Source organism: Python bivittatus, unplaced genomic scaffold (genome assembly GCF_059951505.1).
Source record: "Python bivittatus isolate LINGU-HERP-01145 unplaced genomic scaffold, Pbiv_v1 ctg000700_np1212, whole genome shotgun sequence".
NCBI lineage: Eukaryota > Metazoa > Chordata > Lepidosauria > Squamata > Pythonidae > Python > Python bivittatus.
This window is the reverse complement of record NW_028277098.1, coordinates 101,675,811-101,700,671: the sequence shown is the minus strand read 5'-3', so window position 1 is coordinate 101,700,671 and position 24,861 is coordinate 101,675,811. Positions and strand designations below refer to the sequence as shown.

Sequence of the window (24,861 nt, the reverse complement as noted above, 5' to 3'; positions counted from 1 at the left end):
ATGGAGGCTTGACTACCATATCCCCAGGCCCAAAGGAGGGGTTCGCACAACAGGCCAGACTTGGCTAAAATGAGTTGGGCTAATTGGCGGCTCTCTGCATTGCAGGAAGCGAGCCACAGGGTTTCCTCCAGAGAGGAGAAAAAGAGAATAGAAAATTGGAAGGTAGAAGATGATTCCGGCAACCAAGCCATTAAAGATAGCCAGAAAACACGGGGCCAAGATTACAAAAGGATTCTTCCCTAGTCTGGCACTTTCCAACCTTGGTAGATTACAGCTCCCTTTGTCCCCAGCTTGGTAATGTTAGAGCAGTGTTTCTCACCCTTGGCCACTTTAAAATGGGTGGACTTCAACTCCCAGAATTCCCCAGCCAGCCATGCTGGCTGGGGAATTCTGGGAGTTGAAGTCCACCCATCTTAAAGTGGCCAAGGGTGAGAAACACTGCCCTAAAAGGCGTTTTAGCCCAATGCCTCTCTAGAACACCAAGCTGTGGATACTTTTCTGCCCCTCACCTGGTCGCAGCCACCCACAATCCTCTTTTTCGCACCTGACAGCTGGGACTGGCCTCTGTGGGGCTCTCAAAGCCTCCCCTCTACAGCAAAAGGGGTCCTTGCAAGACTCCACGGATTCCGCCCCTCACTCTGCCAGGCAGGAGCCAAGGAAGCATTTCCTGGGTGCAGGCCAAGGCGGTTTGCATTCTTCCACCTGGCTGACAATAGATGTGGGGATTTTCCAGCTCACTCAGCCGTTCGGGCTTCCATTGTTCCCGGACGGTGGTGTTGCTTTGGCTAAAGCTGGCCGCTATTGTGCGCTACATTGGTTCCCAGGGCGAAGCACGTAAAGGGGTGCCGTGCAATCCCTGGGAAGAAATCAGCCTGGCTTCTGAACTGGCAGCCTTGGCGGTGCCTGCTCCTGGACAATAGGGGTGTAGGGGAGCAAGCAAGGGTATGTGGGTGCTAACAGCCTGATGCAAATGACGGGATGACGTCATCGGCATCGTGTGCACGATCACATGACAGCCATGATGTCACTTGCACAAAGACACCGTGTTGCACGGGACATAACTGGTGCAATGGCGTCACGATGTCATCGTCGCGTTTAGCAGACACCTACATCAGTCAGGAGAGCTTTGCAATGCCTATAATTTGGGTGGTCTTTTTTTTTTCCCCTTCCTGAAGGAAAAGGGGGTGTTCCTCTTCTATAGCGCTTCAACAAGACTCCAAACCAGATTCCCCAACCAGATACAAAGGTATTCAAAGGTAATAATTATCCGAAGGTAATAAACCGTGACTCCCATCAACCCCAGCCACCGTGACCAGACTGATCACCCCTTGAAAATGGTGAGTGGGGAAGAACGTCTGGGTTACGTTTTTCACCACTGTGTGTCTTGACAATCCTCTTGGTAACACAGGTTGGATCAGGAACAGTTCAAGTCTTCTCTGCTTGATTCTGACCCCCACCCCCATGATGGAAAGGATCTTAGGATTAAAATGAGGGGAGCCTGAATCTACTGCCCCACACATACTAGATACAACATTTTTGCAAAAGTTTCTCTTGAATTGCAAACAGAAACAAAAAACTTGGACAAAGTTTGAGCGGCTCGCCCCCCACCAATGTTGGAGCCCCCCCCCAACGGCTGCTATACATTGGATACCTTTTGGGCCTCTTTCGCTTGCCTCAGTCCATACAGCCACTTGATGACCCGAGCGTTGCGCTCGATGATGGAGATCCCGTAAGGCATGCGCTCGGCCTGCCTCTCCTCCAAGGTGACCGTGCTGCGCCGCGAGTGGGTCCCCTCCGAGCTGCTGGTGCTCACGCTGTGGAACTTGACGGACACAATGTCCGAGCTGGCCCGCGTGAACCGCTCCATTTCCACGTCTCCCACGTCCTCGGGATCCAAGCCACAGTAATTGAAGAAACGCTCCAAGTCAGCCGTGGCACGCGAGTATCGGTCGCTCAGGTCCGACTTGGATCGATGCAACAAGGTCTGGCGTTTCGCGCTGTCAGTGCGCGGCTCCCCCCGCGGGCTTGGGCAGCTCGTGGGGGTGGCGGGCAGGGCTTTGGGGGGGCCTGGGGGAGTGGGGAGCGGAGAGAGTTGGATAGTGGGGATCCCTCTGGCCCGCAACACCCCGCAGGGCCGGACGTCCACCCGGCGGACCGCCACGGTGCTGGAGGGCTTGGAGGACGCCGAGCTTTGTGAGAGCTTGCTCATGCCGTCGGCCGGGCCCTTCTTCTTGGGGGTGGAGGGGAGGCTGCCCGGATTCCGGCCGGGGACCTCAGACACCCACGGGTGCTCCGAAGGACTCATCTCCGGCTTGGGGAAGGCAAGGGGACTGTCACAAAAGTTGATCAGGTTGTTGAGGATTTCCAAGTTGAGGGACGACTTGGCCCCGCAGCCCTCCCCCCGCCGCCCCGCCTGAGGGGTCTTGCGGCTCGGGGTGAACATGGCCCGCCGCACCCCCGGGGTGAAGAGCGGCTGCTTGAGGACCAGCGGCCGCACCGGGTCCTGCTTGGTGGTGGCCACTTGTTGGCTTTTGACGTACTTGGCCTTGTCCGCCTCCAGCCGCTCCACCGCGCTGGGCTTCCGGGCGGCCCCGCTGGCCGCGGGCCGGCGAAAGTACTCGGGCCCCTTGTTCAGGATGCGGAAGGGCATGGCGGAGGTGAAGGGCGCCGTGGCCGGAACGCTGCCCACGGCGTGGCTGGCCTGGAGCGTCTCCACGGGCATGGCGCTGGGCTGCGGAGCGGGCACTCCCCGGTCCCCACGAGGCTTCTGGGCAGCCCTGGAGGAGAAATCACATGCCCCGGGCGGCTGTCAAGCGCTGGAGCAGCCCGCGCCCTGCTGCTAGCGCGACACCCCGGCACGGAGGAAAGCCGCCGAGATGGGGGCCGGGGCCGGGGCTGGCGGCGGACTCCCGCGGCGCCTCTCGAGCGCTGGAGCGCTGCTCGGCCGGCGCTGAGCTCGCCTCGCCTCGCCTCGCCTCGCCTCGCCCGGGCACCGGCCGCAGACAAAGGCAGCGAAGCAGCTGGGCGAGCAGAAGGAGCGCCCGGCCGCCTATTTCAAGGCGCAGGCCCCGCCCACCCCTCTCCGCGGGGGCCGCCCGGCCAGCCAATCGGCAGCGGCAGGGGCACTTCAAATGCCAGCCTTGACCTATCACGAGGAGGCGGAGGAAGGGGGGAGACTCATTGAATGAAAATAGCCCCGCCGGAGAAAAGCGGGGAAGGAGCGCGCGACGTTCCCCGTCTGGTCCGCCCGCGGCTGCAGCCTCCGCCGGGCGAGGGCGACGACAAGGAGGCGGCGGCAGGGTCCCGCCGCCCCCTCCCCCGTCTCCTTCTCCTCCCCCCTCGAGGCCCCCGCCCCGACCTCACCTGCGCTCTCCCCACGTAACTCACCGGGGCGCCCGCTGGCTGCGTCCGCACAAAGCGCTTAAGCCGGATCCCGGGGTCGCCCCCAACTCATGAAAGAATCAAAGGGGCGGGGGTGCCACCCTGGTTAAGACGCCCCCTCCCGCCAACCCAGCTTACCAGCTGCGCACCTGGGCTAGGCGGGCCGTGCGCTCCGTAGGGAACGAGCGGGGCGGACGCGGGCCCGCCTTCCCTTCCCGGGCTTCCCCGGCGAGCAGGGGGCGGGGAAAGTGGCAGCCCGCCTCCCCCCCGCCGAGCAGAGGTGGGCAGATGAATTTCCACACCCCTTCCGAAGTTCGCGGGGAGAGTTCGACCGCATCCGCAGAAGGACACGGGAAAGGCTGGCGGGACGGGAACGGGCTGGTGGGAGCGAATCCGGGTTAGGGCGGGGAGTTTTGAGCTCATCTGGGAACCTCCGAGTGGGGTTTCAGTCTCCTTAACTAGCCAGAGATGGGGTTGCCTGGTTCGGGTTTCAGGGCCCGGCGGGGACCCAGCTGCTGGGCTCCTCACTCACTAGCTTGAAGCTGCCTACCTCACAGGGTTGTTGGACGAGGGAGTGTCACCTAGGCCAGGTCCTCAAGAAAAGGTAGGATGGGGATCCGAGCAAGAATACCGACCCGTGAGGACCAGTATCCCGGGTCCAACCCAGGTTAGTCAGAGGCCTAAGCAGGGGTCAAGCTGGCCACCACCATTCCCAGTTGCTTGTTGTACTTCTCCGGCACATGCACATTCCACTAAGCAATGAGGACTAGCATCCGTGGATGACTTCCCTTTGCTAGACTCTTGTGGCAGGGAATGCCCTACCTTCGCTGCACGAAGAAATATTTTCTTTTGCCAGTTTGGGGCTCGCGATCTCTCGAGTCCCCCTTGGGAAGACAGCAAGGGCCCCTCTGCCTTTCTCCCTCACACACACTGACACAGATCAATTCACACAACATGCTTAACTGGGTCACTTAACTACCTAGCAGATGCGTTCCCACGTGTTTTGCTGGTTTGCCTTAGTCTGTTTGGCAAACGCAGCCTCACTGGCTGAGCTCATGGCTTCATGTATCGTGTGAACTCAGAAAATGGGTTTATTCAGTGATCATGTTGTGTGAACATAACCAATAAATACTTGCATAGACACAGAACTTAAGAAGTGTAGGAGTTAGTAAAAGATGGGTTCCTTTGGAGGTGCCCGCACCATTTTCTTGGCAACAAGACCAAAAAAGTTTGCCCCTGCTATTTGTTTATTGATTTTATTTTCATTTCCCAGTCTAGCCTACAGATTTCCTGGTGGTTTCCCATCCAAAGGCTAACCCAGTAAGACCAAACTGGATCAATAAAATGAAGATGGAGGAAGAAAGGAAGAATTCAAAGGAAGCACAACACCTAGAGATTATGACATGGCCATGCCATTTTCCTGGCAGCAATACAGCAGGGGTTTTCCAATATTTTCCCAAAATGTATTTTTCTACTTCCTACTCTAGCTTTCAGCCCTAGGATATCTGGTGGTCTCCCATCCAAGAACTAAACAACTCCAAACAGGCTTATTGTTTTATCTTATTTCGATGGGTGCTGGATTGGATTCAGGGAGAAACAGATGAGAGTCACCCGTTGCGGGGAGATGGGCGGCATACAAATTTAATAATAAATAAATATAAATAAAATTTCTCCTGAAAAGGACCTCAAGGTTCAGAGTGGGCATCTGATGCTGAAAGAGCTAATGGCTGAGTTTGGAAGAAGGCACCCATGGGTGCTAAAGGATTGGGGATTACAGTCAGAAAAAAAAAATCATTTTTTTTCTTGGATTATAGTTGGTCTGTCAGTGACCCCCTTTAGCATACTTTCTTCCCCTCCTTTAAAATATTTGAAACATCATCTCTGTGTGTGTCTCCAGGAATCAAGCTTCATGTGAAGAATATGTTCCCCCTTTTGATCGATCGATCGATCGATCTATCTATCTATCTATCTACCTACCTACCTACCTACCTATCTTTCTATCAATGTTTCTCAACCTCAGCAACTTCAAAACTTTCAAAATGGCTTGTAAAAATAAGGGAGGGGGGAAGTAAATCAGATATAAAAGAGGAGAAACTCTGGAGCCTTTCTCTAGATCAGTGTTTCTCAACCTCAACAACTTTAAGATGTATGGACTTCAACTCCCAGAATTCCCCAGCCAGCAAGGCTGGCTGGGGAATTCTGGGAGTTGAAGTCCATACATCTTAAAGTTGCTGAGATTGAAAAACACTGATCTATCTTGATCTATCTGTCTTCATCTATCCATCCATCTACTTTTAAACTGGAATAATTTGGGAAATAATGTGTATTTCACATTGCTTTCTCCTACAGAGGACTCGACATAGGTCCTTCAGTATGTCCTTCGGCCAATTCACCTGTTTACTGCATTAATCCGTTTTCTGGATTCCCGTAATTCATTGTGCCATAAACTAACGCAACAGCCTGGGATTCCCATCACAGGCTAAACCACAAAAAAGCAAACAGACTTAGCCGGTTGTGCAATATCGACAGCATCACAGCCACTGTGAATCCGCTGTTGAAATGTTTTCAAGGTTGATCTGGATTTAAATATAGTCTAATTTTGCATTGTTGCTTTTAATGCTCTCGTTTCGTTTTCTTGACTGGCACAGCTTATTGTCTTGATCGGGGTTGACACAATGCAATTTCACACGTTGCCACCCTGATTTGCAAATGTTGTTTGGATTTCTGGGCAAAGCAAACCTGCAGTAAAAGATGCCCTAACATTCAGTTTGGAAAGATTTTAAATAAAATAAAGCTAATCTAAATATACAATGGGGTGTTATAGAAGGTCAGTGTACAACAATGACTATTGAATTACAGTTTCCCTGTAATACCACTCTCCAATTCTCTAATCCAATAGTAATAGACATTTTTGCCTTTAAAGCCAACCATAAACTTGAAAAATAAGCATGGACCTGGGTAGTATTTGGATGGGAGACCACTAGGAAATCTAAGGATGGTAGGCTGGATTGGAAAGTAATATAAACAAACAAACATACGTACAGGTAATTTTCATACTGCCTAGAGCCTCTGGGAATCGGGCGGCATATAAACTTAATGTATCATTATTGTTGTTATTTATCAAGAAAACTGTCCAGACATGTCCATTAACTCAACTGGAGGGAATCTTTACCTTTAGCCAGAGCAGAAGGCAGCTCCTAGCTGATCTTGGCTGACCTCGAAAAAGCTAAGCAGAGTCAGACCCGGCTAGCAGGTGGAAAGGAAACCACCAGAAAATCCCCAGACTGTAGGAAACCTCCTGGGACAAGCCCATGGCGAAGCACATCCATTCTATTGCCAAGAAAACTACATTGCTCTGTCTGTAAGGGAATTGATAAAAGGGGAGGGAGGAGTTAAAATACAGAAAAAAGAAGCTGGGAGGGCCTGTGGGGGTGAGGGAAGTCCCCCCCCTTTTCCCACTCATGAAAATGAGTGAGGCAGGTTTTTAGGCACGGAACCCTAAAAGGCTTGAACCGTGTTCCAAAGAGCAAGTGGCTAGTCCTCAAGTCTCCAGGGGCTTCGTATCCCGAAAGAATATTTAAAGCTGTGCGTCTTCCCAAGCCTGTTCAAAATGTGACTGAGCCAAGTGGGTCAGAGGCAGTCTGCGGGTGGGGAAAGTGGGTCAAAAAAGTCAAAATGGCCACTGCAACTACACAGTCAAAGCCCCACCTCCTTTTTTATGAGAAAAAGAAACATGAAAACTCCTGGCTGTGGTTATTTTGGATTGTTCTGGCTTCCTGTGGCCTACACCATCAGAACACCAAACAGCCTCCTAGGTGGCTGAAGGTTGCCCATCCGGCTCTAACCATTACCCACACTGCCTCCACGAATAGTCAGCGCTTTGGCCACAGCTTTATCCCCCCATGGCTGTGTCTAATCTGTAAAGCATCCTTTCCCTTCCTCTTCTCCACTTTTCTCTGCCCCCCCGCCCCCCTTGCCTGATCCCCAGGAAAAGTTTCGTATAGACTGTGTTTGCATGACACAATTGTAGTTCACTTAACCGGGGTGTATTTCATTAAGCCCATTTTCGGGTTGGGCATGACACACTGGATCATCACCCGACACGCCGGCTGGGGGTTGCCCAAACGGTTTGGCTCGACTGCAGTCGGGCTAGTTTGCGGCTTGGTGGTTTTTGCAAACAGAGCCAGATTGGCTCACGTAGCCCGGCTGGATATTAATTCTATTTTTACTCTGCAGGTTTTCCAGTTTCAGAAAAGAGGAGAGGGAGGGGAAGGAAGGAGAAAGAGAAGGAGGGAGAGAGGGAGGGGAGAGGAAGAAGGAAGAAAGAGAGGGAGGGAGGGAGGAGAAAGGGAAAGAGGGAAGGAGGGAGGGAAGAAGAAAGAGAGGGAAGGAAGGAGGAGAAAGAGAGGGAGGAGAAGGAAGGAGAAAGAGGGAGGGAGGGAGGGAGGGAGGGAGGAGAAAGAGGAAGGAGGGAGTGAGGGAGGGAAAAGAAGAAGAAAGAGACGGAGGGAAGGAGAGAGGGAGGAAGGAGAAAAAGGAAGGAAAGGAGGGAGGGAGGCAGAGAGAGGGAGGGAGGGAGGAGAAAGAGGGGGGGGAGAGAAAGGAGGGAAGGGTCTTCCCCATCTTTTATCTTGATTTTCTCCCATCTAAAGACCAAACCGAAGCGGAAGGTGGGGGACCCGGAGCAGGGCAGCCTCTCTAGCAGGGAACCCATAAATACCGACGCATCAAAAGAGAGAGAACTAAAAGGGCCGGACAGATTTTACGCTGGAGCTTAAAAGAGAGCAAAGCCTCTATTTTCCTCATCAATGCTAATGCTAAACTCCTTAGCCTGAGCAACATAATCCCAGGACTACAAACTCCCAGTCCTGTTCCTTAAATGCCGAGTAAAAGTTTTGTGAGGGTGGCGTAAAAACAAGTTCCTGATTTACATCTTACTTTAGGCACCAACTCACTGGCTAGAGTCGCACAACCCAATCAGCTCAAAGACCTAGCGGTTGTCTCCTCCCGTCCTGCTAAACCTGGTTCGTCTTAATCTCAGTTCGTCTGGTTTGGATCCTGTGCAGAAAATAAGTTCATCCAGCACCCCGATGAAGTGCGTGATTTGAACCCACCCGGCCTCAGAAAAGCCAGCGATGGCATTTTCACCACATGCTTGACCTGGTGGCTGAATTAACCACTTTTCTGCGCTTGCACAATACAAGGTTGGGAAGATCCCGAGCAGGTTTACTCATGATGTTTTTATTTGTTGCAGAACTTGCAGACCGCCACCAGTGCAAGACGCTCGGGGTTGCGAAACCAGGCCAGAACCACAGAAAATAACAAGCGAGGAATGAAATAAAACAAGCAAGCATCATTGCATATCAAGATGGACACCTACAATCAGGGTTTCTCAACCTTGGGGACTTGAAGATGTGTGGACTTCAACTCCCAGAATTCCCCAGCCAGCATGGCTGGCTGGGGAATTCTGGGAGTTGAAGTCCACACATCTTCAAGTCCCCAAGGTTGAGAAACACTGCCTACAATCAATCAATCAGACCAAAGGCACTATGGGGGGGGAAAAACTTGTGAAATGCAGAGTTTTTAAGGTTTTGGGCAGGATGAATTTTGGCAAGGCAGTGCCTAAGTCTGCAAAGGCAACAATCTGCACCCTTCCTCCCTCTCCCTGCCTTCCCCAGAGTCTAATACGCAGGTAGACTGGGCTGTTCCATGGAGGCCCCACTGAGCCACTGCATAGCCAGAAATCGGCCTAAATCATCTCCTTGGGGAAAGAGGTAGAGAAGAAAGGAACAGGAAGGCAGAAAAGGGGCAGCCTGGGAGCAGTTTAGCTGGACGTAGGGTGACTTGGGAAGATGACCCAGAAGCATAGAAAACATAGAAGGAACAGAGTTTGTGGCAGCTGCTTCACGAAGCCGAGGAATCTCATCCACCCGAGACTTGGTCCTAACACAGTATGGCTTGCAGAGAAGGAGGAGGTGTGTAAAATAGTTTTTTTTTCTTTTGCAGAGAGAAGTGGGCTCCTGAAGCGGCATTTGGGGTTTAAACATGGGCTGAATTATAATTACAAGAGGCTGCCAAAGGTTGGGGTGGGGAGAGCATTTGGAGTGGGAGAAGGCCTTCTCCAGCTTCAAGGGCTGGCTGGCTGGCTGGGGAATTCTGGGAGTTGAAGTCCACCCATCTTAAAGTGGCCAAGTTTGAAAAACTCTGCTCCAATAGGTAGGGGGAACTACAGCTCCCAGAATTCCAAGCCAAAAGCTGGGCTAGGCAGTTTTAAAGATTTATTTTATTGATTGCATCTGTATCCCACCAAATCTAAGGACTCTTCTAGCGCCGATCCATCTGGAAGGTACCAGAAAGGGAACAGTCTGGAAACTAACCATCTTTCTTTCTTTCTTTCTTTCTTTCTTTCTTTCTTTCTTTCTTTCTTTCTTTCTTTCTTTCTTTCTTTCTTTCTTTCTTTCTTTCTTTCTTTCTTTCTTTTTTTCTTTCTTTCTTTCTTTCTTTCTTTCTTTCTTTCTTTCTTTCTTTCTTTCTTTCTTTCTTCCTTTCTTTTCTTTTCTTTTCTTTTCTTTTCCATCCATCCATCCATCCATCCATCCATCCATCCATCTCCCTTCCTTTGTTGCTTCAAGTACGTTTTGAATATCAGTCACCTTGGGTGGCTGGATCCTCCAAGAACTTGGCCAGCCCTCTGCGAAGGCCACCCCAATGAGCTGATGACCACAATGGTTGGCCGCAAATTCCATGTATTATATGCACAAATACTTCCTTCTGCTGGTCCCAAATCTCCGTGCATTTCATTTTGGCTGAAAGGGGATTTCCTGTAAATTACCCAACACTCAGGGCTTATGCTCACACGCTATCCTTTAAAAACCCAGGGACTGCATTTGTTCAGGCTTGGCTAATTTTAACTGGATGATTTTTATTTTATTTTTTGACAAAGCAAGCCTTTCTCTTTAAGTGATGGGTCAGGGTATTGTGTGACCCCAGGACACGGGTTAGTTGAGGAGCCAGGTTAAGCCTGTCGTGAAGATGCAACGTCTTTGTTGCATAAGAAGGAACCCGAGGCTGCTAAGCGAAGGTTAAACAGCCCGGCCTTCTCAGCCCGGGACAGATCGAGCATTGCAACAGAGCAGGAATGCAGCAGCCGAGTCATCAGCCGAGCAGTTTGAAAAGCAGGCGAGTGAAACTGGCGTGCCTTGGGGGCAGCGGGAGAAACACGTAGGCAGATTGCCATCTTCCACCCCTGACAGTAAAACTGACTCTGGAAGCGTTCACACCAGGTCACGCCATGCTGTCTGAATCATTCCCACCAGCCTTGGAGAGCATCCGCCCAGCCCTTGACTGTGCCGGTGGAAAACTGATTCAGCTAAATCACCCTGGGATTTCTGACAACGTGGGTCTAAGGGAGCCTTCCCCTGCTTGGAGCGCCTGGACTACAACACCCATTATCTCCACGCTGGCTGGGAAGTCCAATCCCCTCCACAGCAGCATGGGGAGGGCTGGCCTGAAGCTCTATTTCCGAAGCATGGGACCCCGCGCACATGTAAAGTGGGGGAGGACGTTGCTATTCCCAGGAAGTTGCATTTCACCCCCTGGCACCATATGCCCGTTCCTGTGGAAATCTGAAATGCGTCCAACTTGCGTTATCGCTCACCCTTTTATAGAGCATCCTAGCGATCATTTCAGGGAGAACAGACTCCTGATGCCGTGTGAGAAAGACTCCTGATGGTGTTGGTTGTTGTACCCAACAAGCGGGGGATTTCAAATCTTTGGCCATACTCCCACTTGCACCTAATTCCCCCCGCAAACCCAAAGGTGCCTTCATTTGACCCCCCAACTTTGTTATCCACTGTATTTTCTCTCTTCTTCTGACACCGTCCATGGGCTGCCTCCAGGATGTCAAATCTGTCTGGCTTCATTCCCCATTCCCTTCCCGGAGAGATGCTCAAGAAGGGGCTGGAAACCGAGGCGGTTCAGACAGGAGATGGATCGGCCATGGGGCAGCGCGTTTCGAGTCAGGATGGTTGGTTGGCAAGGCCAGGACAGGCCATTTGCCAAGAGGGGTTGCAGAGAGGATGGGAAACGGTTCTTTTATAAAAGCCGCAGCTTCTCCCCACTGCTTCCAACCCAGCTTCAGTTTGTCATTCAGTTGTGGGTGTTGTGAGGACTTATTCACACAGCGCCTCTCAAGGCCTACCCAGCTAAAAGGTTTCACAACCAAACCGAGACAGGTCCCTGCCTGCAAGGAGATTACAGACCAAGGGAGATGCAGGGGAAAACAAGAGGAGGAGGAAGAAAAAGGCAACTGTAGGAAGGGTTCAGCAAGAACAACTGAGGCAGGCTTTACCTTCGCCGCCATCGGCCCAAGGATAAACAGATGCTAAATATTTGTGTGGGATTTTTCCCTTGAGGGCCCAGAGCGTTTCATTTGCAAATCCCCGTGGAAAGTGTCAAACTATAATCTGTGCAGTCAACTGACATAACTTGATTCCCAGAATTTCTAAAAATGCAAGGAGAAAGTGGCGAAAAGAAAAAAAAAGGGGGGGGGCAGGGAAAGGTGCTTTAATTATTCCTGGTTGGCAAAAAACGGGCCAGCGTCAGCAGGCTGCCTCCATCTGCTCCTGGCTAGCAATGGGCAATACTGGCAGAACACAAGCCAGCTGCCTGGCTGGCCCGTTTTGGCCAGCGAGCGAGAAGCAGATGCGTTTTTGCAGCATCTACGCACGCACGGCGCTGTCATCGCACGAGTCCGTGTCACGGACTGCAACCGTGTCACGAGGAAGGCCTGTAAAGGCATGTAAATTTGCCCCACTTGGCTGTGCACCCCCTTGATCTCTTTTAAGACAGGGTCAGGATCTGCAGGTGACGAGGGTGGACGTTGAAGGCTCAAATAATAGACCTTCTTCTTGTTTAGCCTGATATTTGGACCAGAGGCGTTCAAGGTCCTAGCCTGTCCCTTCATCTAGGTTGCATACAGCCAAGAGCGTTTTCTAGCATTCACCATGGGCCTGTCCTAAAATCAGCCGAGGGCACTAAGGTTCCTGTTTCGCTGACCCCATGCTTGTATTTACACATTTTTGAGAGCCCTGGTTTGTTTAATAGACTATAATGGTTCTAAAACAGTAAAGCAGATGGGTTGACATGTCACGGTTAACTGGTTTATACAGCAAATCACATTGCTGATGAGCAAACCAGGCGCCCACCTTCCAAACTGTTGCGCCCCGCTTCTCCCCAGAGCTATCAGGATGAAATTTCAACTCCATGGGGCTGGCTTAAGCAAGGCACGTTAATGTTGGACCAGAATCTGGCCAATTGCTTGGATCAGTGTTTCTCAACCTTGGCAGCTTGAAGATGGGTGGACTTCAACTCCCAGAATTCCCCAGCCAGCCTTGCTGGCTGGGGAATTCTGGGAGTTGAAGTCCACCCATCTTCAAGTTGCCAAGGTTGAGAAACACTGACTTAGATGGAGTAGAAAAATACAAGCTTTTCATATGGTACAGCCAGAAGGGACAAATCTTCAAAACCTAAAGAGGTCCTTTGACACTAGAGATGGCCAGCATGAGATCTGAAGCTTTCTAGAAGCAAAGCTCTACAACTGTGCTAAACTCTACAACTATGCTAAATTCTCTTCTATTAGTATGCTAGATCAGCTCACCCTCGTTCTCTGGCTGCAAAAGAGAGACTCATCGGAGGCTCAACACCTACACCAAACTTGGAAATGTCCCTTTTTGCAAACCCTCTACCATTCTCTTCCCAAACCTGGGGCTCGATGATGTGGTAAAAGAAAACAGGCCATTAGTCCTCCCGCAGGAGGTCTGGCCTCAGAAGGGACAAGTCCAGAAAGCCCAAGGAGGTCCTTGGACACTAGAGATGGCCAGCATCAAATCTGAAGTTTTCTAGGTGCAAAGCTCTACAACTATGCTAAATCAGCTCACCCAGGTTCTCCGATTGCAGGGATGAGCAAAAGAGAAGCTTGTGGGAGACTCAACACCTACACCAAACTTGGAAATGCTCTCTTTTGCAATATCTCCACAATCCTCTTCCAAAGCTCACTGATCCTTCTGGTGATGTCTGTCACTCGACAATTTGTGGCTGGATGCAAGCAAGAACACCCCTGCTGATAAGGATGGGAAGCGACACACCATAGCCCACCTAAAGCTATGTCTTGGTCTGGGGGATCAAGAGTGCCATGCCAGGAGCCCCCAAAGTAGGTGGCTACAGAACCAAAAAAGAAGGCCTAACAGAGCCCAAAATTGGACTGTATCAGACTAACATTTAATGAACATTAAATGCCAGTTAACAGCTGGGTTCACTGTTTGTTGTTTTTTCCCCTTGGGGCATATGAAAACATATCATTTGATTCTGGCATGCGAAAAGACTGAAATGCTGGGTGAGATCATCTGCCAATTTGGGGTTCAGTATCACCAGTATGCTGATGATATCCAATTATGTCTTTTGACTCCAGGACAGCCAAGAGAGGCTGTTGAGGTTCTGCGTGGGGAGGAACTGTCTCCAACTCAATCCTACCGAGACCAAGTGGCTGTGGGTGTTTGGGCCACCCAGATCTGGGGATATTCCATCTCTGGCACTTCCCCCTGCAAGGTTGGCATGCAATCTGGGGGTCTTCCTGGACCTGCTGTTCCTGCTTGAAGAGCAGGTGTCAGCTGTGCCCAGGAAGGCCTTTGCATAACACCATCGGATACACTAGTTGCACCCTTTCCTAGATCGGCGGGGAGGGGGGGCCTTCAGACAGTCACTCATGCCCTGGTCACCTTGCGACTTGGCTACTGCAATGCACTCTACGTGGGGCTGCCCTTGAAGACCACCCCGAAGTTTCCACTGGTCCAGAATGTGGCAACGTGGGCAGTGATGGGCATACCTCTGCTTCGCGAGCCACACTGGTTGCCAGTTTGCTTCCAGGTGTGATTCAAGGTGCTGGTCACTACCCATAAAGCCCTCCATGGCACAGGGCCTGGTTCTTTGAGAGACCGCCTGGTCTCCCATGACATCTGCCCAGCCTATTCGATCCTGCAGGGTTGGCGCGCTCCGGGTTCCTTCAACTAAACAATGCCATCTATTGGGATCCTGAAAGTGCACTTTCTCTGTTGCAGCGCCTGGGACAAGGTTCCCCCCGAGATCCAGCTGGCCCCCGCTCTGCTCTCGTTTGGAAGAGCCTTGAAGACCCGGCTCTTCACCCGGCCTTTGGCGAGGGACAGGGAGACCCTCGCTTCATCGCACTTCCCATCTTTTATCTTTATTTTTTATGCTTTATTGCAATTTCTTTGATTCCTGTGAGCCACCCAGGCCTGTTGAGAGTCAGGCAGCATACAGGTTTATACATTATTCTGGTTGGTCGCATAGCCGGCCAGATGTTTAGACTGGATTTGGCATTTTTATCCCTCTATCAAGTCCTTCCCAAGGACCTGGGATAGGCAGATGTTGTTGTGTGATGGTGTTAAAGGTATTATTGCAGGATATAAGCTGTTCCAAGCAAAGCTGTCTTTTGCAATTATATTATTATTATTATTATTATTATTATTATTATTATTATTATTCAGGAAGCATCACCCGATGTCATCATGGAGCAAAGAACATGCCTAGTGAAATGAGCTCTTAGGAACAAAGCCAAAAGCCTACTCACTCTACAGCAATGTTTCTCAACCTTGGCCACTTGAAGATGGGTGGACTTCAACTCCCAGAATTCCCCAGCCAGCCATGCTGGCTGGGGAATTCTGGGAGTTGAAGTCCACCCATCTTCAAGTGGCCAAGGTTGAGAAACACTACTCTACAGCTTTCTGCAATGCAGAAGGCCGCACCATTTGGGACAGCTGGGGAAAGAGGAAGCTTGAACCTTCTCATAACAGACAGCGAGATGGAGAAGCAGTGGTCCTCTCGGCCATGAATCTGTTCTGACGTGACCCTGGCAATCCCTGGAAAGTGAGGAGAGCATGTGCACGTAATGGACTTGGAGGAGGAGATTCCAATCCATGTCCTGGATGAAGCCCAGGGGCTGCCCTTAGTCCGTTCCCCTCACCTTAGGGGGTTAGTCAAGACCCAAGAAGTAAATCTAAGAAGAGTAATGGGACGGTGAAAGGGAGGCGTTCCTTCCCTCGGAACCGCGGTCCTGTTTGGGCTGATGTTCTTTGGCTGGAGTGGCCCCATCCCTGCAAGGTAGAGATTGTGATCCCCAAGGACAGCTTCAGCCATCCCTGGCATAGAACCAAATCTAGAACCGAAAAAGTTCCAGATGGGCTGAAAAGTGGGAAAGACAGACGTTCCGATCAGGAAAGGCAGGATAGATTGTGCAAGCAGGTGAGCAGAGAACACATCTGGACAAAGGTTCTTCTGATTGCGCAGGGGGTATAAAAAGAGCATTTCCTGAAACTCTCCTAGAAAGTGGGGGGGAGTGTAGGAGTGTGCTCTGCCTTCACCTCCAGCCATGATCTGCCCCACTTTTGCAAATCCAGGAAACGCTGCCCTTCCCACTTATTTTTCTGCCTCTGCTAACCCAGTGTGCGTCTTTCTGCACGTCCTTGAAAACTCCAATTCCCCTTCTTTTCATGGCTGAGATATTTCTAGTTCCAGCTGATGCCCTTCACAGCAACTGGCACCCACTGAAACCCCAAGTCCCCTTGTTTTTCCTCCCCTGAGATGAAAGTTTACGTCCACCGGGTGCCTTCTGGCGACACTTGTGCCCAGGCTAGGCACGCCCGTGGGATCTGCTTTTAATTAACATCCACCGGAAATTCATTAAAGATCATTCCCTTGATGGCTCTGGGTGCCTAATGACTTCCTCCCCCCATGGTCATGCTGGCTGGGGGTGATGGGAAATGCATTCCTGCTCATTGGGAGGGCTTCAGGTTAACCAAGGGTGATTCTGGGTCTAAGCACCTTGAGGGTAGCTCTGGTTCACAGCCTGGGTTCACACAAGATGCAAAACTCAGCTCAGACAGTCTGGCGCAGCCTAGCCATGGTCTGAGCACGTGGAATGAACAAATCCACCATGCTGAGCCGTCATTGATTGGGCCGGGCACTGCTGGCTGACACGGCCACGATGTTTTGAAAACACAGGCAGAAGGCTGAGCTTGTTGTATGAATCCAGCCCGTTCATTATCTCTAAAACAACGTAATAATATGTTCCATCAAATTAAAACGGAATCCACCACACTTTTCCCTTCAACCACAAATTAACAAAGGAAGATTCACAATCGCAGTAGCACAGACAGTGCCCTGTCTTCTCGGATACGTCCTGCGCCCTTCACCCCGAGTCTTCCCAACCAGTTAAACCTGTTCCCTGGGGAAACCAGGAAGGACTCACATACTGGCTAGGAAGGACAAACACTCTCTCAAAAGGGGTAATTAACTTGCACAAGATCCGCGTGGGACAGGATGGAGCCAGGCACCTGGCTAGCTAGCCAAAGTCGCCCCATTTCAGCCACGAGGACTAGGAACTTGATATCGGACTGGCTGAAGAGTTCCTGTCAAGGAAACGGAAGGCCTTTGGTAGAGGCGATGCCAGAATTGTGGAAAGAAAGAAAGATTTATTTGTGAGATGTGTGTCCTTCTGTCTGGAGCGAGGGACAGCTGGCCGCCTGTCCGGCGTGTCCCAGGGCCAGTTCTATGGGAACTTGATGGCGATGATTTTTCCTGAGAGGGTCAGAAGTCTTGCACTTAGCAGTTGACTTTAAGACTGGGATAAAGGTGATGCATTTGGTTAAAAATTAACACAAGCATCCTGCCCTGCAAAGCCTGGCTTTGCTGATTGGAAATCTTTCATCCCTTAGTTTTTGAGTGAGGAGGGGGGCCAGGAAGGTTCAAGGAATGCATGTGGGATGCTGGGGGGCAAAAGGTGTGTCCTTCTCCGATCTTGGCTTCTGCAGCAAAGACGTTTCAGAGGGATCTTAGCAAGTGGCGAGTCAGCCCTTGGAATGCCCCGGAATTGGGCAGAAATTTTGAACCAGATCCACCCCCCCAATTCTCCAGTTAAAAGGGTCTAAAGGGGTGGGGGCTTTAAGGCAGGGGATGGGAATTAATTGCTTCCAGATGGTTTTTGAACTCTACTACTCACCGCTGGCCAGGTTGAATGCCAAGACCTCCAAGTCTCTTCTAACCCTACGATTCTATGCATTGACCCTGATTTAAGCTGACAAAATCTTCCCTCTTCCAATGATCATTGAGGGCTAAAAATGGGGTTTGGGGCCTTCAACTCCCAGGATCCCCCACCAGTTTGGCCTTGCAGGGGAATTCTGGGAGTTGCTTGGGGAGGATTCTGGGAATTGGGGAATTCTGGTCTATATTAGTGAGCAAATTCTGGGGGCCATTGTGGGGGAGGATTTCTGAGAGTCTGGGAATTGCAGGGGAATTTTAGGAATTCTTCAACATCATTGGAAGCAGCAAAGCTGGTAAATTAGTAATTATGTATGAGTGAGCAATAGAAAAACCCAGATCCATGTGGAACCAGGGTCATCTGTAGGAGGAGTCAAAAAAGTCAAGATAGCAGCTGTGACAGGATGATTGAAGCATGTAAAAAGTGTCAGGGCTTTAGCCACCCAGTTACAGCCACCATCTTGACTTTTTTGACCGCTCCTCCCAACCCTCCATGAAAATTTTGATCTGTTTTGGCCACAATTACCACAAATCAGTTATATGGTGTATTTTTAGGCAAGAAAAATAGATGTGCAAGTCCTACAATAAGATGGATGGATAGATGATACATAGATAAAGTTACCTCCTACAGTTAGGGGAAAAAATCCTCGTTTTCAGCCCCAAAATGTTAGCCTATTGTACTTATATGGATTTCTGGATTCCCAGAGTAGGATGAAGTATATCAGTGTTTTTCAAACTTGGCATCTTAAGATGCTGACTGGGGAATTCTGGGAGTTGAAGTCCACACATCTTCAAGTTGCCAAGTTTGAAAAACACCGATGTACTGTATATCTAGCATTGAAATATTTGGCAGGGAGCCTCCAGTTTTCCTGTACAAAGAGGAGAAGAGCTAGAAACGTAATCCTTAATTTTATCCTCTATGCCTAGCCAGGTCTTTTCGGAAGCCCACACCTATACATAAATGCAGGGTTGCTTTTTAAATCAACTTATGATTTCAGGATTTATTTAGCAGCCGAGGCACATCCTTTCTGAAGGCCCAGAGTTTGCAAAAAAAAAAAAAGGGCCAGAAAAAAAAGAAAGGGAGGAGGTGAAGGAGCAAGCCCAACACACCCAAAAGCAAAAAATGAAGACTCTTTTTACTGGTTCGATAGCTTAGATCTGTACACCCAGTTCCTGTCCCTCTTGCTAGACTTCTGCAAATGTATCATGAGGGTCACACCTCGGAGGCAGGAGGAGAGGAAGGAAGGAAATGAGAAAGCACTCACCCCTTGGGCAGGGAGGGGGGCAGGTCTTGAAAATACCTGAAGATCACAACAGGTTCCAATTCCTTCATTTCAGCTCATCTCCCACCCTCCCCAAAGGCTCCAGGTGAGCTGCAAACACCATCCAAACATCCAATTAAGAAAGCAGGAGGAGGAGGACCTGCAAAAATGTTACCCTGATCATCATTTGGTTGCAGATTTGCAACCTGTTCCAGTGTTGTCCAAACTTGGCCACTTTAAGATGAGTGGACTTCAACTCCCAGAATTCCCCAGCCAGCATGGCTGGCTGGGGAATTCTGGGAGTTGAAGTCCACTCATCTTAAAGTGGCCAAATTTGGACAACACTGTGCTAGGCCCTTTCCCAGGACACTCCGTTCCAATCGTCCCCCTTTGACAGCTCCCGACTAGTCGCTGTTCTGCAGCCTCCAAACACACCTCGTCCGCCGGTTTTCCCTAAAGAGTTTTTGCACTTGGCAAACTTTTCCGTTGACCCTCAATCCGATATTCTTGTTGTTATTCTGATTCATTATCCTAATCTGAACTTTTTCTTTTTCCCGGAAACAAAATTACAGTAAAGGCTTGTGGAGGAGTACGGGTGAATATCGCCTCAAAGGCTTGATCCACAGGGGATAAGAGCGAACGGGAGGACATTTGGACTGACCTTGGCAACGGGGAGGGGAGCTGGCTTTTCTCAGTGTCGAAAGAGAAAGGACAAAGGCAGAATGCAGAGAGAAAGGAAGATGACCTTGACAGAAACACGCAAGAGCCGTTCCCTAGGCAAAAGGGGCTGAAACATTTTTTAAGTCCAGAACAACAAGATAACATTCAGAAGTGGTTCAGGCAGACACTCCCCTAATTCACTGGAGTATAAGAAGGGGAAGGAGGTCCAGCACGTTCCAGTTTGCAAGATTCTGTTATAATAGCCAAACTCAATCAAAATAGTTTCAGCCTTCTGGTGGGGTTGAGTTCATGGTCTGGCCTACCTTGTGGGGCTCACCCAGAAGGATCCGACCGTGATTGGCTGAACTGCTGTGACTATATGGGAAAGTGAACGAATCAGGAGCTTGGGAGAGTGGAGAAGCTCAAGCTCAGATATTTTGGTCACCTAATGCGAAGAGAGATCTCTTTGGAGAAGACCCTGATAGAAGATAGAAGATAGAAGGCCAAAGGAGAAGAGGACGGCAGAGGATGAGATGGTTAGAGAGCATCACTGAAGCAATGAGCATGAAACTGAGCAAACTCAGGGAGACAGTGAAGGACAGGAAGGCCTCGTGCAATATGGTTCATGGGGTCACGAAGAGTCGGACACGACTTAACGACTGAACAACAACAACATATGGGAAAGTGAACGAATCAGGAGCTTGGGAGAGTGGAGAGGCCAATGGGGCACCGCAAGATCCATAACAATTTTCTCCATCCTGGTGACCTCCAGATGTCTCCAGTACCCATAATTCTCTGCCAGCTCTGATGGGAGTTGGTCCATCACATCTGGAGAGCATCAGCTGGGGAAGTCCAGAAACGAGACTGGAGTTGTTGTTGTTTTAAAAGAGGGTTCAAATAAAAATAAAGAAGGGCATGGGAAATATTTCAGAAAGGAGGAAATGATGTCAGGCCAGCATTTTATATACACACACACACACACACACACACATACAGATACTACTCACACGCACACACTCACACATACATATATTCCTTGCTCTTTCCCTGTCTATGGATGCTGTCTGGAAAAAAGAGCATTTCAAAACTACTTGGACCAAGAAGTGCTATTTTTGAGATTTCCCCCCTTTTCTTTCCAGATTGATTTCTGCACTTTCTGCCTTCCCGACTTCAGTTTCTAAAATTCGGATTCAGACTTGACTTTTCTTCAGTGGTCTTGAGGTATTTGTAGTGCACTGAACCCGCTTAATTAGACCTGGAGACGCATTTCATGCAGCCTGCTAAGCTGGGTTAGAGCTAACCTTGGTTTGGTTTCTTTTTCATTTTTAGAGGATGCAAGCTTGCATGTTGTGCGAATGGGGGCTGTTTGGTTAATCGGCAGGTTAGGATTGGGGGAAAAGACAGAATAAAATGGATTAAACAGAGAGTGGCTTGAAATACCCAACCTGGAATAAATCCTCTGAATTCTTAAGGTCAAACAGAAATGCCTTGGCAGGGAAATTTAAGTCTATTTGAATATGCTTGTTAATGTTCATACCAAGGCAGTAATACATTTAAATATGCTGGAGTTCTTTTTTCGTCACACCTTAGAAAGACAATGGAAGTTACTATTGTTGTTATTCAAAATGGCTTATTAAAATAAGGTAGAGGGGAAGTAAATCAGATATAAAAGAGGAGAAACCTATGGGGCCTTTCTCTAGATCCGTGTTTCTCAACCTCAGCAGCTTTAAGATGTGTGGACTTCAACTCCCAGAATTCCCCAGCCAGCCTGGCTGGCTGGGGAATTCTGGGAGTTGAAGTCCACACATCTTAAAGTTGCTGAGGTTGAGAAACACTGACCTAGATCACACTGTTTTCACTGGGTTCATCGCTGATCAAAATCCCTACTTAGCCATGATAGTCTCTCAAACAGCCCCGGCTGCATTACCCTTTCTGAAATTGAACTACCTTACAAGGTTGTTGTGAAAACAAATGGCGCAGTGTCTTTTGCGCTATTAGCCTCTTCAGAAACAGCTCTGCTTGCGGGAAGAGGACTTATTTTGCCAAAAACGTCCTTTTGCACTCCCCAATATTGTTCCTTAAGCTGGGAAGGACAGAGTGCAAATATCACGGACCTGGGGCTGTTTTGTCTAGTGGTATCCTAAAACTGCGTCAGTCTCCCCAAATCCCCCAGCAGCATGGCAGTGGATTATGGGAGTTGAATTTCACTCCCTGGAGAGCATCAGGTTGAGAAACGTTAGATAAGGACCACTGTATTCTAGATTTCGGTTGTTTTCTAAAAGCGAATATTACAGTAAACAAAAATAAAATATTGTTATTAAAAGTATTACCATGCAAAAATGAATTCTGCTCTTTGGTGTCCCCATAAGTAATGATTACAAGCAACGCAGCTGCTTTGCTCAGTATCCATAAATTACAGTTCATAACACAGTACAGCCTTGACCCCAAATTGCTGCAAATTCTAAGGCTGCATTCACACAACCTCACACTAGGTTTGGTTAGTTTTAACCAAAGTTTGGTCTTTTTTCCTAGCACATGGGGCAAGATCAGGGGTCAGTCTCCAGGTTCAGCGTGTTGTGGGAATGTAACCTAAAACTTCATTCACCAGAACTCGTCTGCCTGCATTTTTGGATCGGAGATGTTTGCAGTTGGGGGGCTGCAAAACAGTTATGAAGAAAGAAAGAAAGAAAGAAAGAAAGAAAGAGAGAGAGAGAGAGAGAGAGAGAGAGAGAGAGAGAGAGGGAGGGAGGGAGGGAGGAAGAGAAAGAAAGAAAGAAAGAAAGAAAGAAAGAAAGAAAGAAAGAAAGAAAGAAAGAAAGAAAGAAAGAAAGAAAGGAAGGAAGGAAGGAAGGGAGGGAGGGAGGGAGGGAGGGAGGAAAAGAAAGAGAGAGGGAGGGAGGGAGGAAGAGAAAGAAAGAAAGAAAGAGAGAGAGAGAGAGAGGGAGGGAGGGAGGAAGAAAAAGAAAGAAAAAGAAAGAAAGAAAGAAAGAAAGAAAGAAAGAAAGAAAGAAAGAAAGAAAGAAAGAAAGAAAGAAAGAAAGTCATATCTGCCAGAACATTTCTATAGTAAAGCAAACGTGCTGGATTTGTTAACCTGGCTACCTCCAGAAACTCTCCCTGTCCCTTTATTTGAACAGAATAAAAATGAGATTGAATTCTGAGCCGGGAAGCCGTAAACTCCTTCATTTCAAAGCCTCGCTGTTAATCAGTGACTTGGATTTAAAACGTGCTTCTTTCGGCCGGCTGGTTCTCGGCTGTTGCTTACTTGCACGGCGTGCAATTCATGCATTAAGGAGCTGAGCAATCTTGGAAGGAGAAGATACCAGCAACAGAAGAACGCAAAAGCACTCACTGCTTAGCTTACCAAGAGATTAACTCACGGTTCCTCAACCAGCAAGGCTGGGGAATTCTGGGAGTTGAAGTCCACCCATCTTAAAGTTGCTGAGGTTGAGGAACCCTGGGTTTAAAAAATCTGGGGAGAAAAGAGTAGTCCTGGAGCTCAGATGACCCACACCTACGTGCCATAACGGCCAGATAGAGCTTCCCTTTTCAGAAGCAGTATATCCTTGAATCATCAATGCTGGAAGAAGAGAAGGGGACGGTGGTCTTTATAAGCACCAAGAGTGGGAAAATGTTGGTTAAAGCCTGGGGAAGGAGCCTTTTATTATCCAGTAAATCCATGCCACCAGGCAAAGAGCATCTCTGAGAGCATTTGACTGCATTCCCATCACCTCCAGCTGATGCCTTTCAGCTTTCCCCCTCCGAGACTGGCCAGAATGGCCCACCTCGCCTTCTTCTCCAGCTCCACCCTGAATTTCTGGCCAGACGAGGAACCCGCCGCCTCTTCTGAAAGCTCCTGGCGCGGGCAGCACCATTCTCACGGCTGTCGAGCAGAAAGGCCTTGTGCCTTTAAGGCTGCAGCGTCAGAGCCCCGCATGGGTTTGAGAATCGCAGCGTTGCACAGACCCACACCCACACCCACACACTTGCTGGTAGTTCTCTGCTTATCCTAATTATAGGGTGCACAAACAGGCCACTCTGCGAGGCAGAATGACTAAAGACGAGACTTTCTCTGCACCAGATGCTTTCTAAAACAGGAAGACAAGCTCTTCCAGAAAAAGAAAAAGAAAAGAGGACATCTTTAGCTCCTCCCCTCCACTTTCCAAACTTTTAAAAACTTCCAACTTGCCTGTTGAAAAATAGCAGAAGAGAGAGAGGCAAAAACTTGTATTTCTCAGAGTAAGCCCTGCCCATGGGGTCAGATGGCAGACACACCTCATGAAAGAATTCCTCAGAGTTCTGGGCATTGCCCAATTAACGTCCTTCTCCTTTGAAGGACTCCGCTCCTGTGTTCGAGCCTTCCATTGCAAAACTCATGGCCGGCCGGCTGGCTGGCAAAGCCACTCGGCATTTTGGTTTGGGTCTCCCATCCAGCCCCCCGCCCCAAACTGAAGATGCTGACGTGTCATCAGTTAAATAAGGAGGAATATTAATAAACAAGCAGTAAGTCAGTCTCGGAAGGGAAGGGAAGGGAAGTGCCCCTTCTTATCCCAGCACGAAAATCCGGAAGAACAAGGGGCATCTTATCCTGAGCCCCCTGTTTTCTCAGCCATTCAGGACTAAACCGTCTGCAAACGCTTCTGCTTCAAACATTAGTAACCAACTCCACAGCCCGATAGTCAGCTCGAGCCCTGAGCCATCCAGGTTCCCAAACTTTGCAGCCTTGCAAAAAATCTCCAAGATCCTCCTCTCCCCCGCCTGCATCCTTCCGTTCCCAGCCCGACTGCCAAAGACTGTCCTTGGGGAATTCCCCAGAGCTCCACCGGGCAATGACCTTCTCAATCAGTCCTAGCCTGGAGCAAGGGCCTGTGTTGCTAAACATAGGCTGAGCACTCTGCCGGTTGAATTTCTGCCTGCCTGCCTGCCTGCCAGATTGCTGCTAAAGCCCCACAGCGGGGAGGCTAAAGACTTTTATTCAAGAAAGAGCAGAGTTGTTCTGCAGGAAACAGGCGTTTGAGTTCTAACAGAAATTTGTAGGCTGGCTGATCCCAGAAGTGGGGGGGCACCCCAAACCAGAGGCATTTTTACCTGGTTTGAAAAGAAGCTGAGATCGCGGAGGAGAAACCAGCCAGCTGGAGCGTCCTTCTTCCTCAGCAGTAACCGTTTTGCTCCTGTGCAGGCGTGTATTAAACTTACCAGCTGACCTGAAGCCTCAGGTAACCACATTGCACAACTTCCTGTTTACCTGGGAAATTTTCCTTCCTGTGCATTTTTCCCTCTTCGCACAGCCGCAAAATCAGTGCAAAGCTGGGATCAGCGAGCTGCCCCCATCCCAGGCTGTGGAGGGAGGCTGCCCTGTTTTGATTCAGCCTTGGTGGAAAAACTCACGTCTGTGCTCACTCTCACCTGACACAACCACTGGAACAGTGGAGCTGTCTGGCTGTCTGTC

At 49.6% G+C, this 24,861-nt stretch overlaps 1 protein-coding gene across 2 annotated transcripts; it reads right to left on the bottom strand.

The window, feature by feature from the left end:
* Positions 1 to 429: 429 nt before the first annotated feature.
* FAM110A (family with sequence similarity 110 member A) lies at positions 430 to 24,580 on the bottom strand. Of its 2 annotated transcripts, none has more exons than XM_088153905.1 (2): positions 24,501 to 24,580; positions 430 to 2,777 (listed from the first exon to the last, which is right to left on the bottom strand). In XM_088153905.1, exon 2 carries the CDS (start codon positions 2,720 to 2,722, stop codon positions 1,637 to 1,639), a length of 1,086 nt encoding a protein of 361 aa, XP_088010031.1. In that variant the 5' UTR covers positions 2,723 to 2,777; positions 24,501 to 24,580; the 3' UTR covers positions 430 to 1,636. The 2 variants fall into 2 exon arrangements, with proteins under 2 accessions (XP_088010031.1, XP_088010032.1); XM_088153906.1 differs by lacking the exon at positions 24,501 to 24,580 and adding an exon at positions 3,388 to 4,370.
* Positions 24,581 to 24,861: the final 281 nt, after the last annotated feature.

What these genes read in the sequence shown, in the direction of transcription:
- FAM110A (XM_088153905.1), bottom strand. Translation starts at nt 2,722, where the DNA reads ATGCCCGTGGAGACGCTCCAGGCCAGCCACGCCGTGGGCAGCGTTCCG.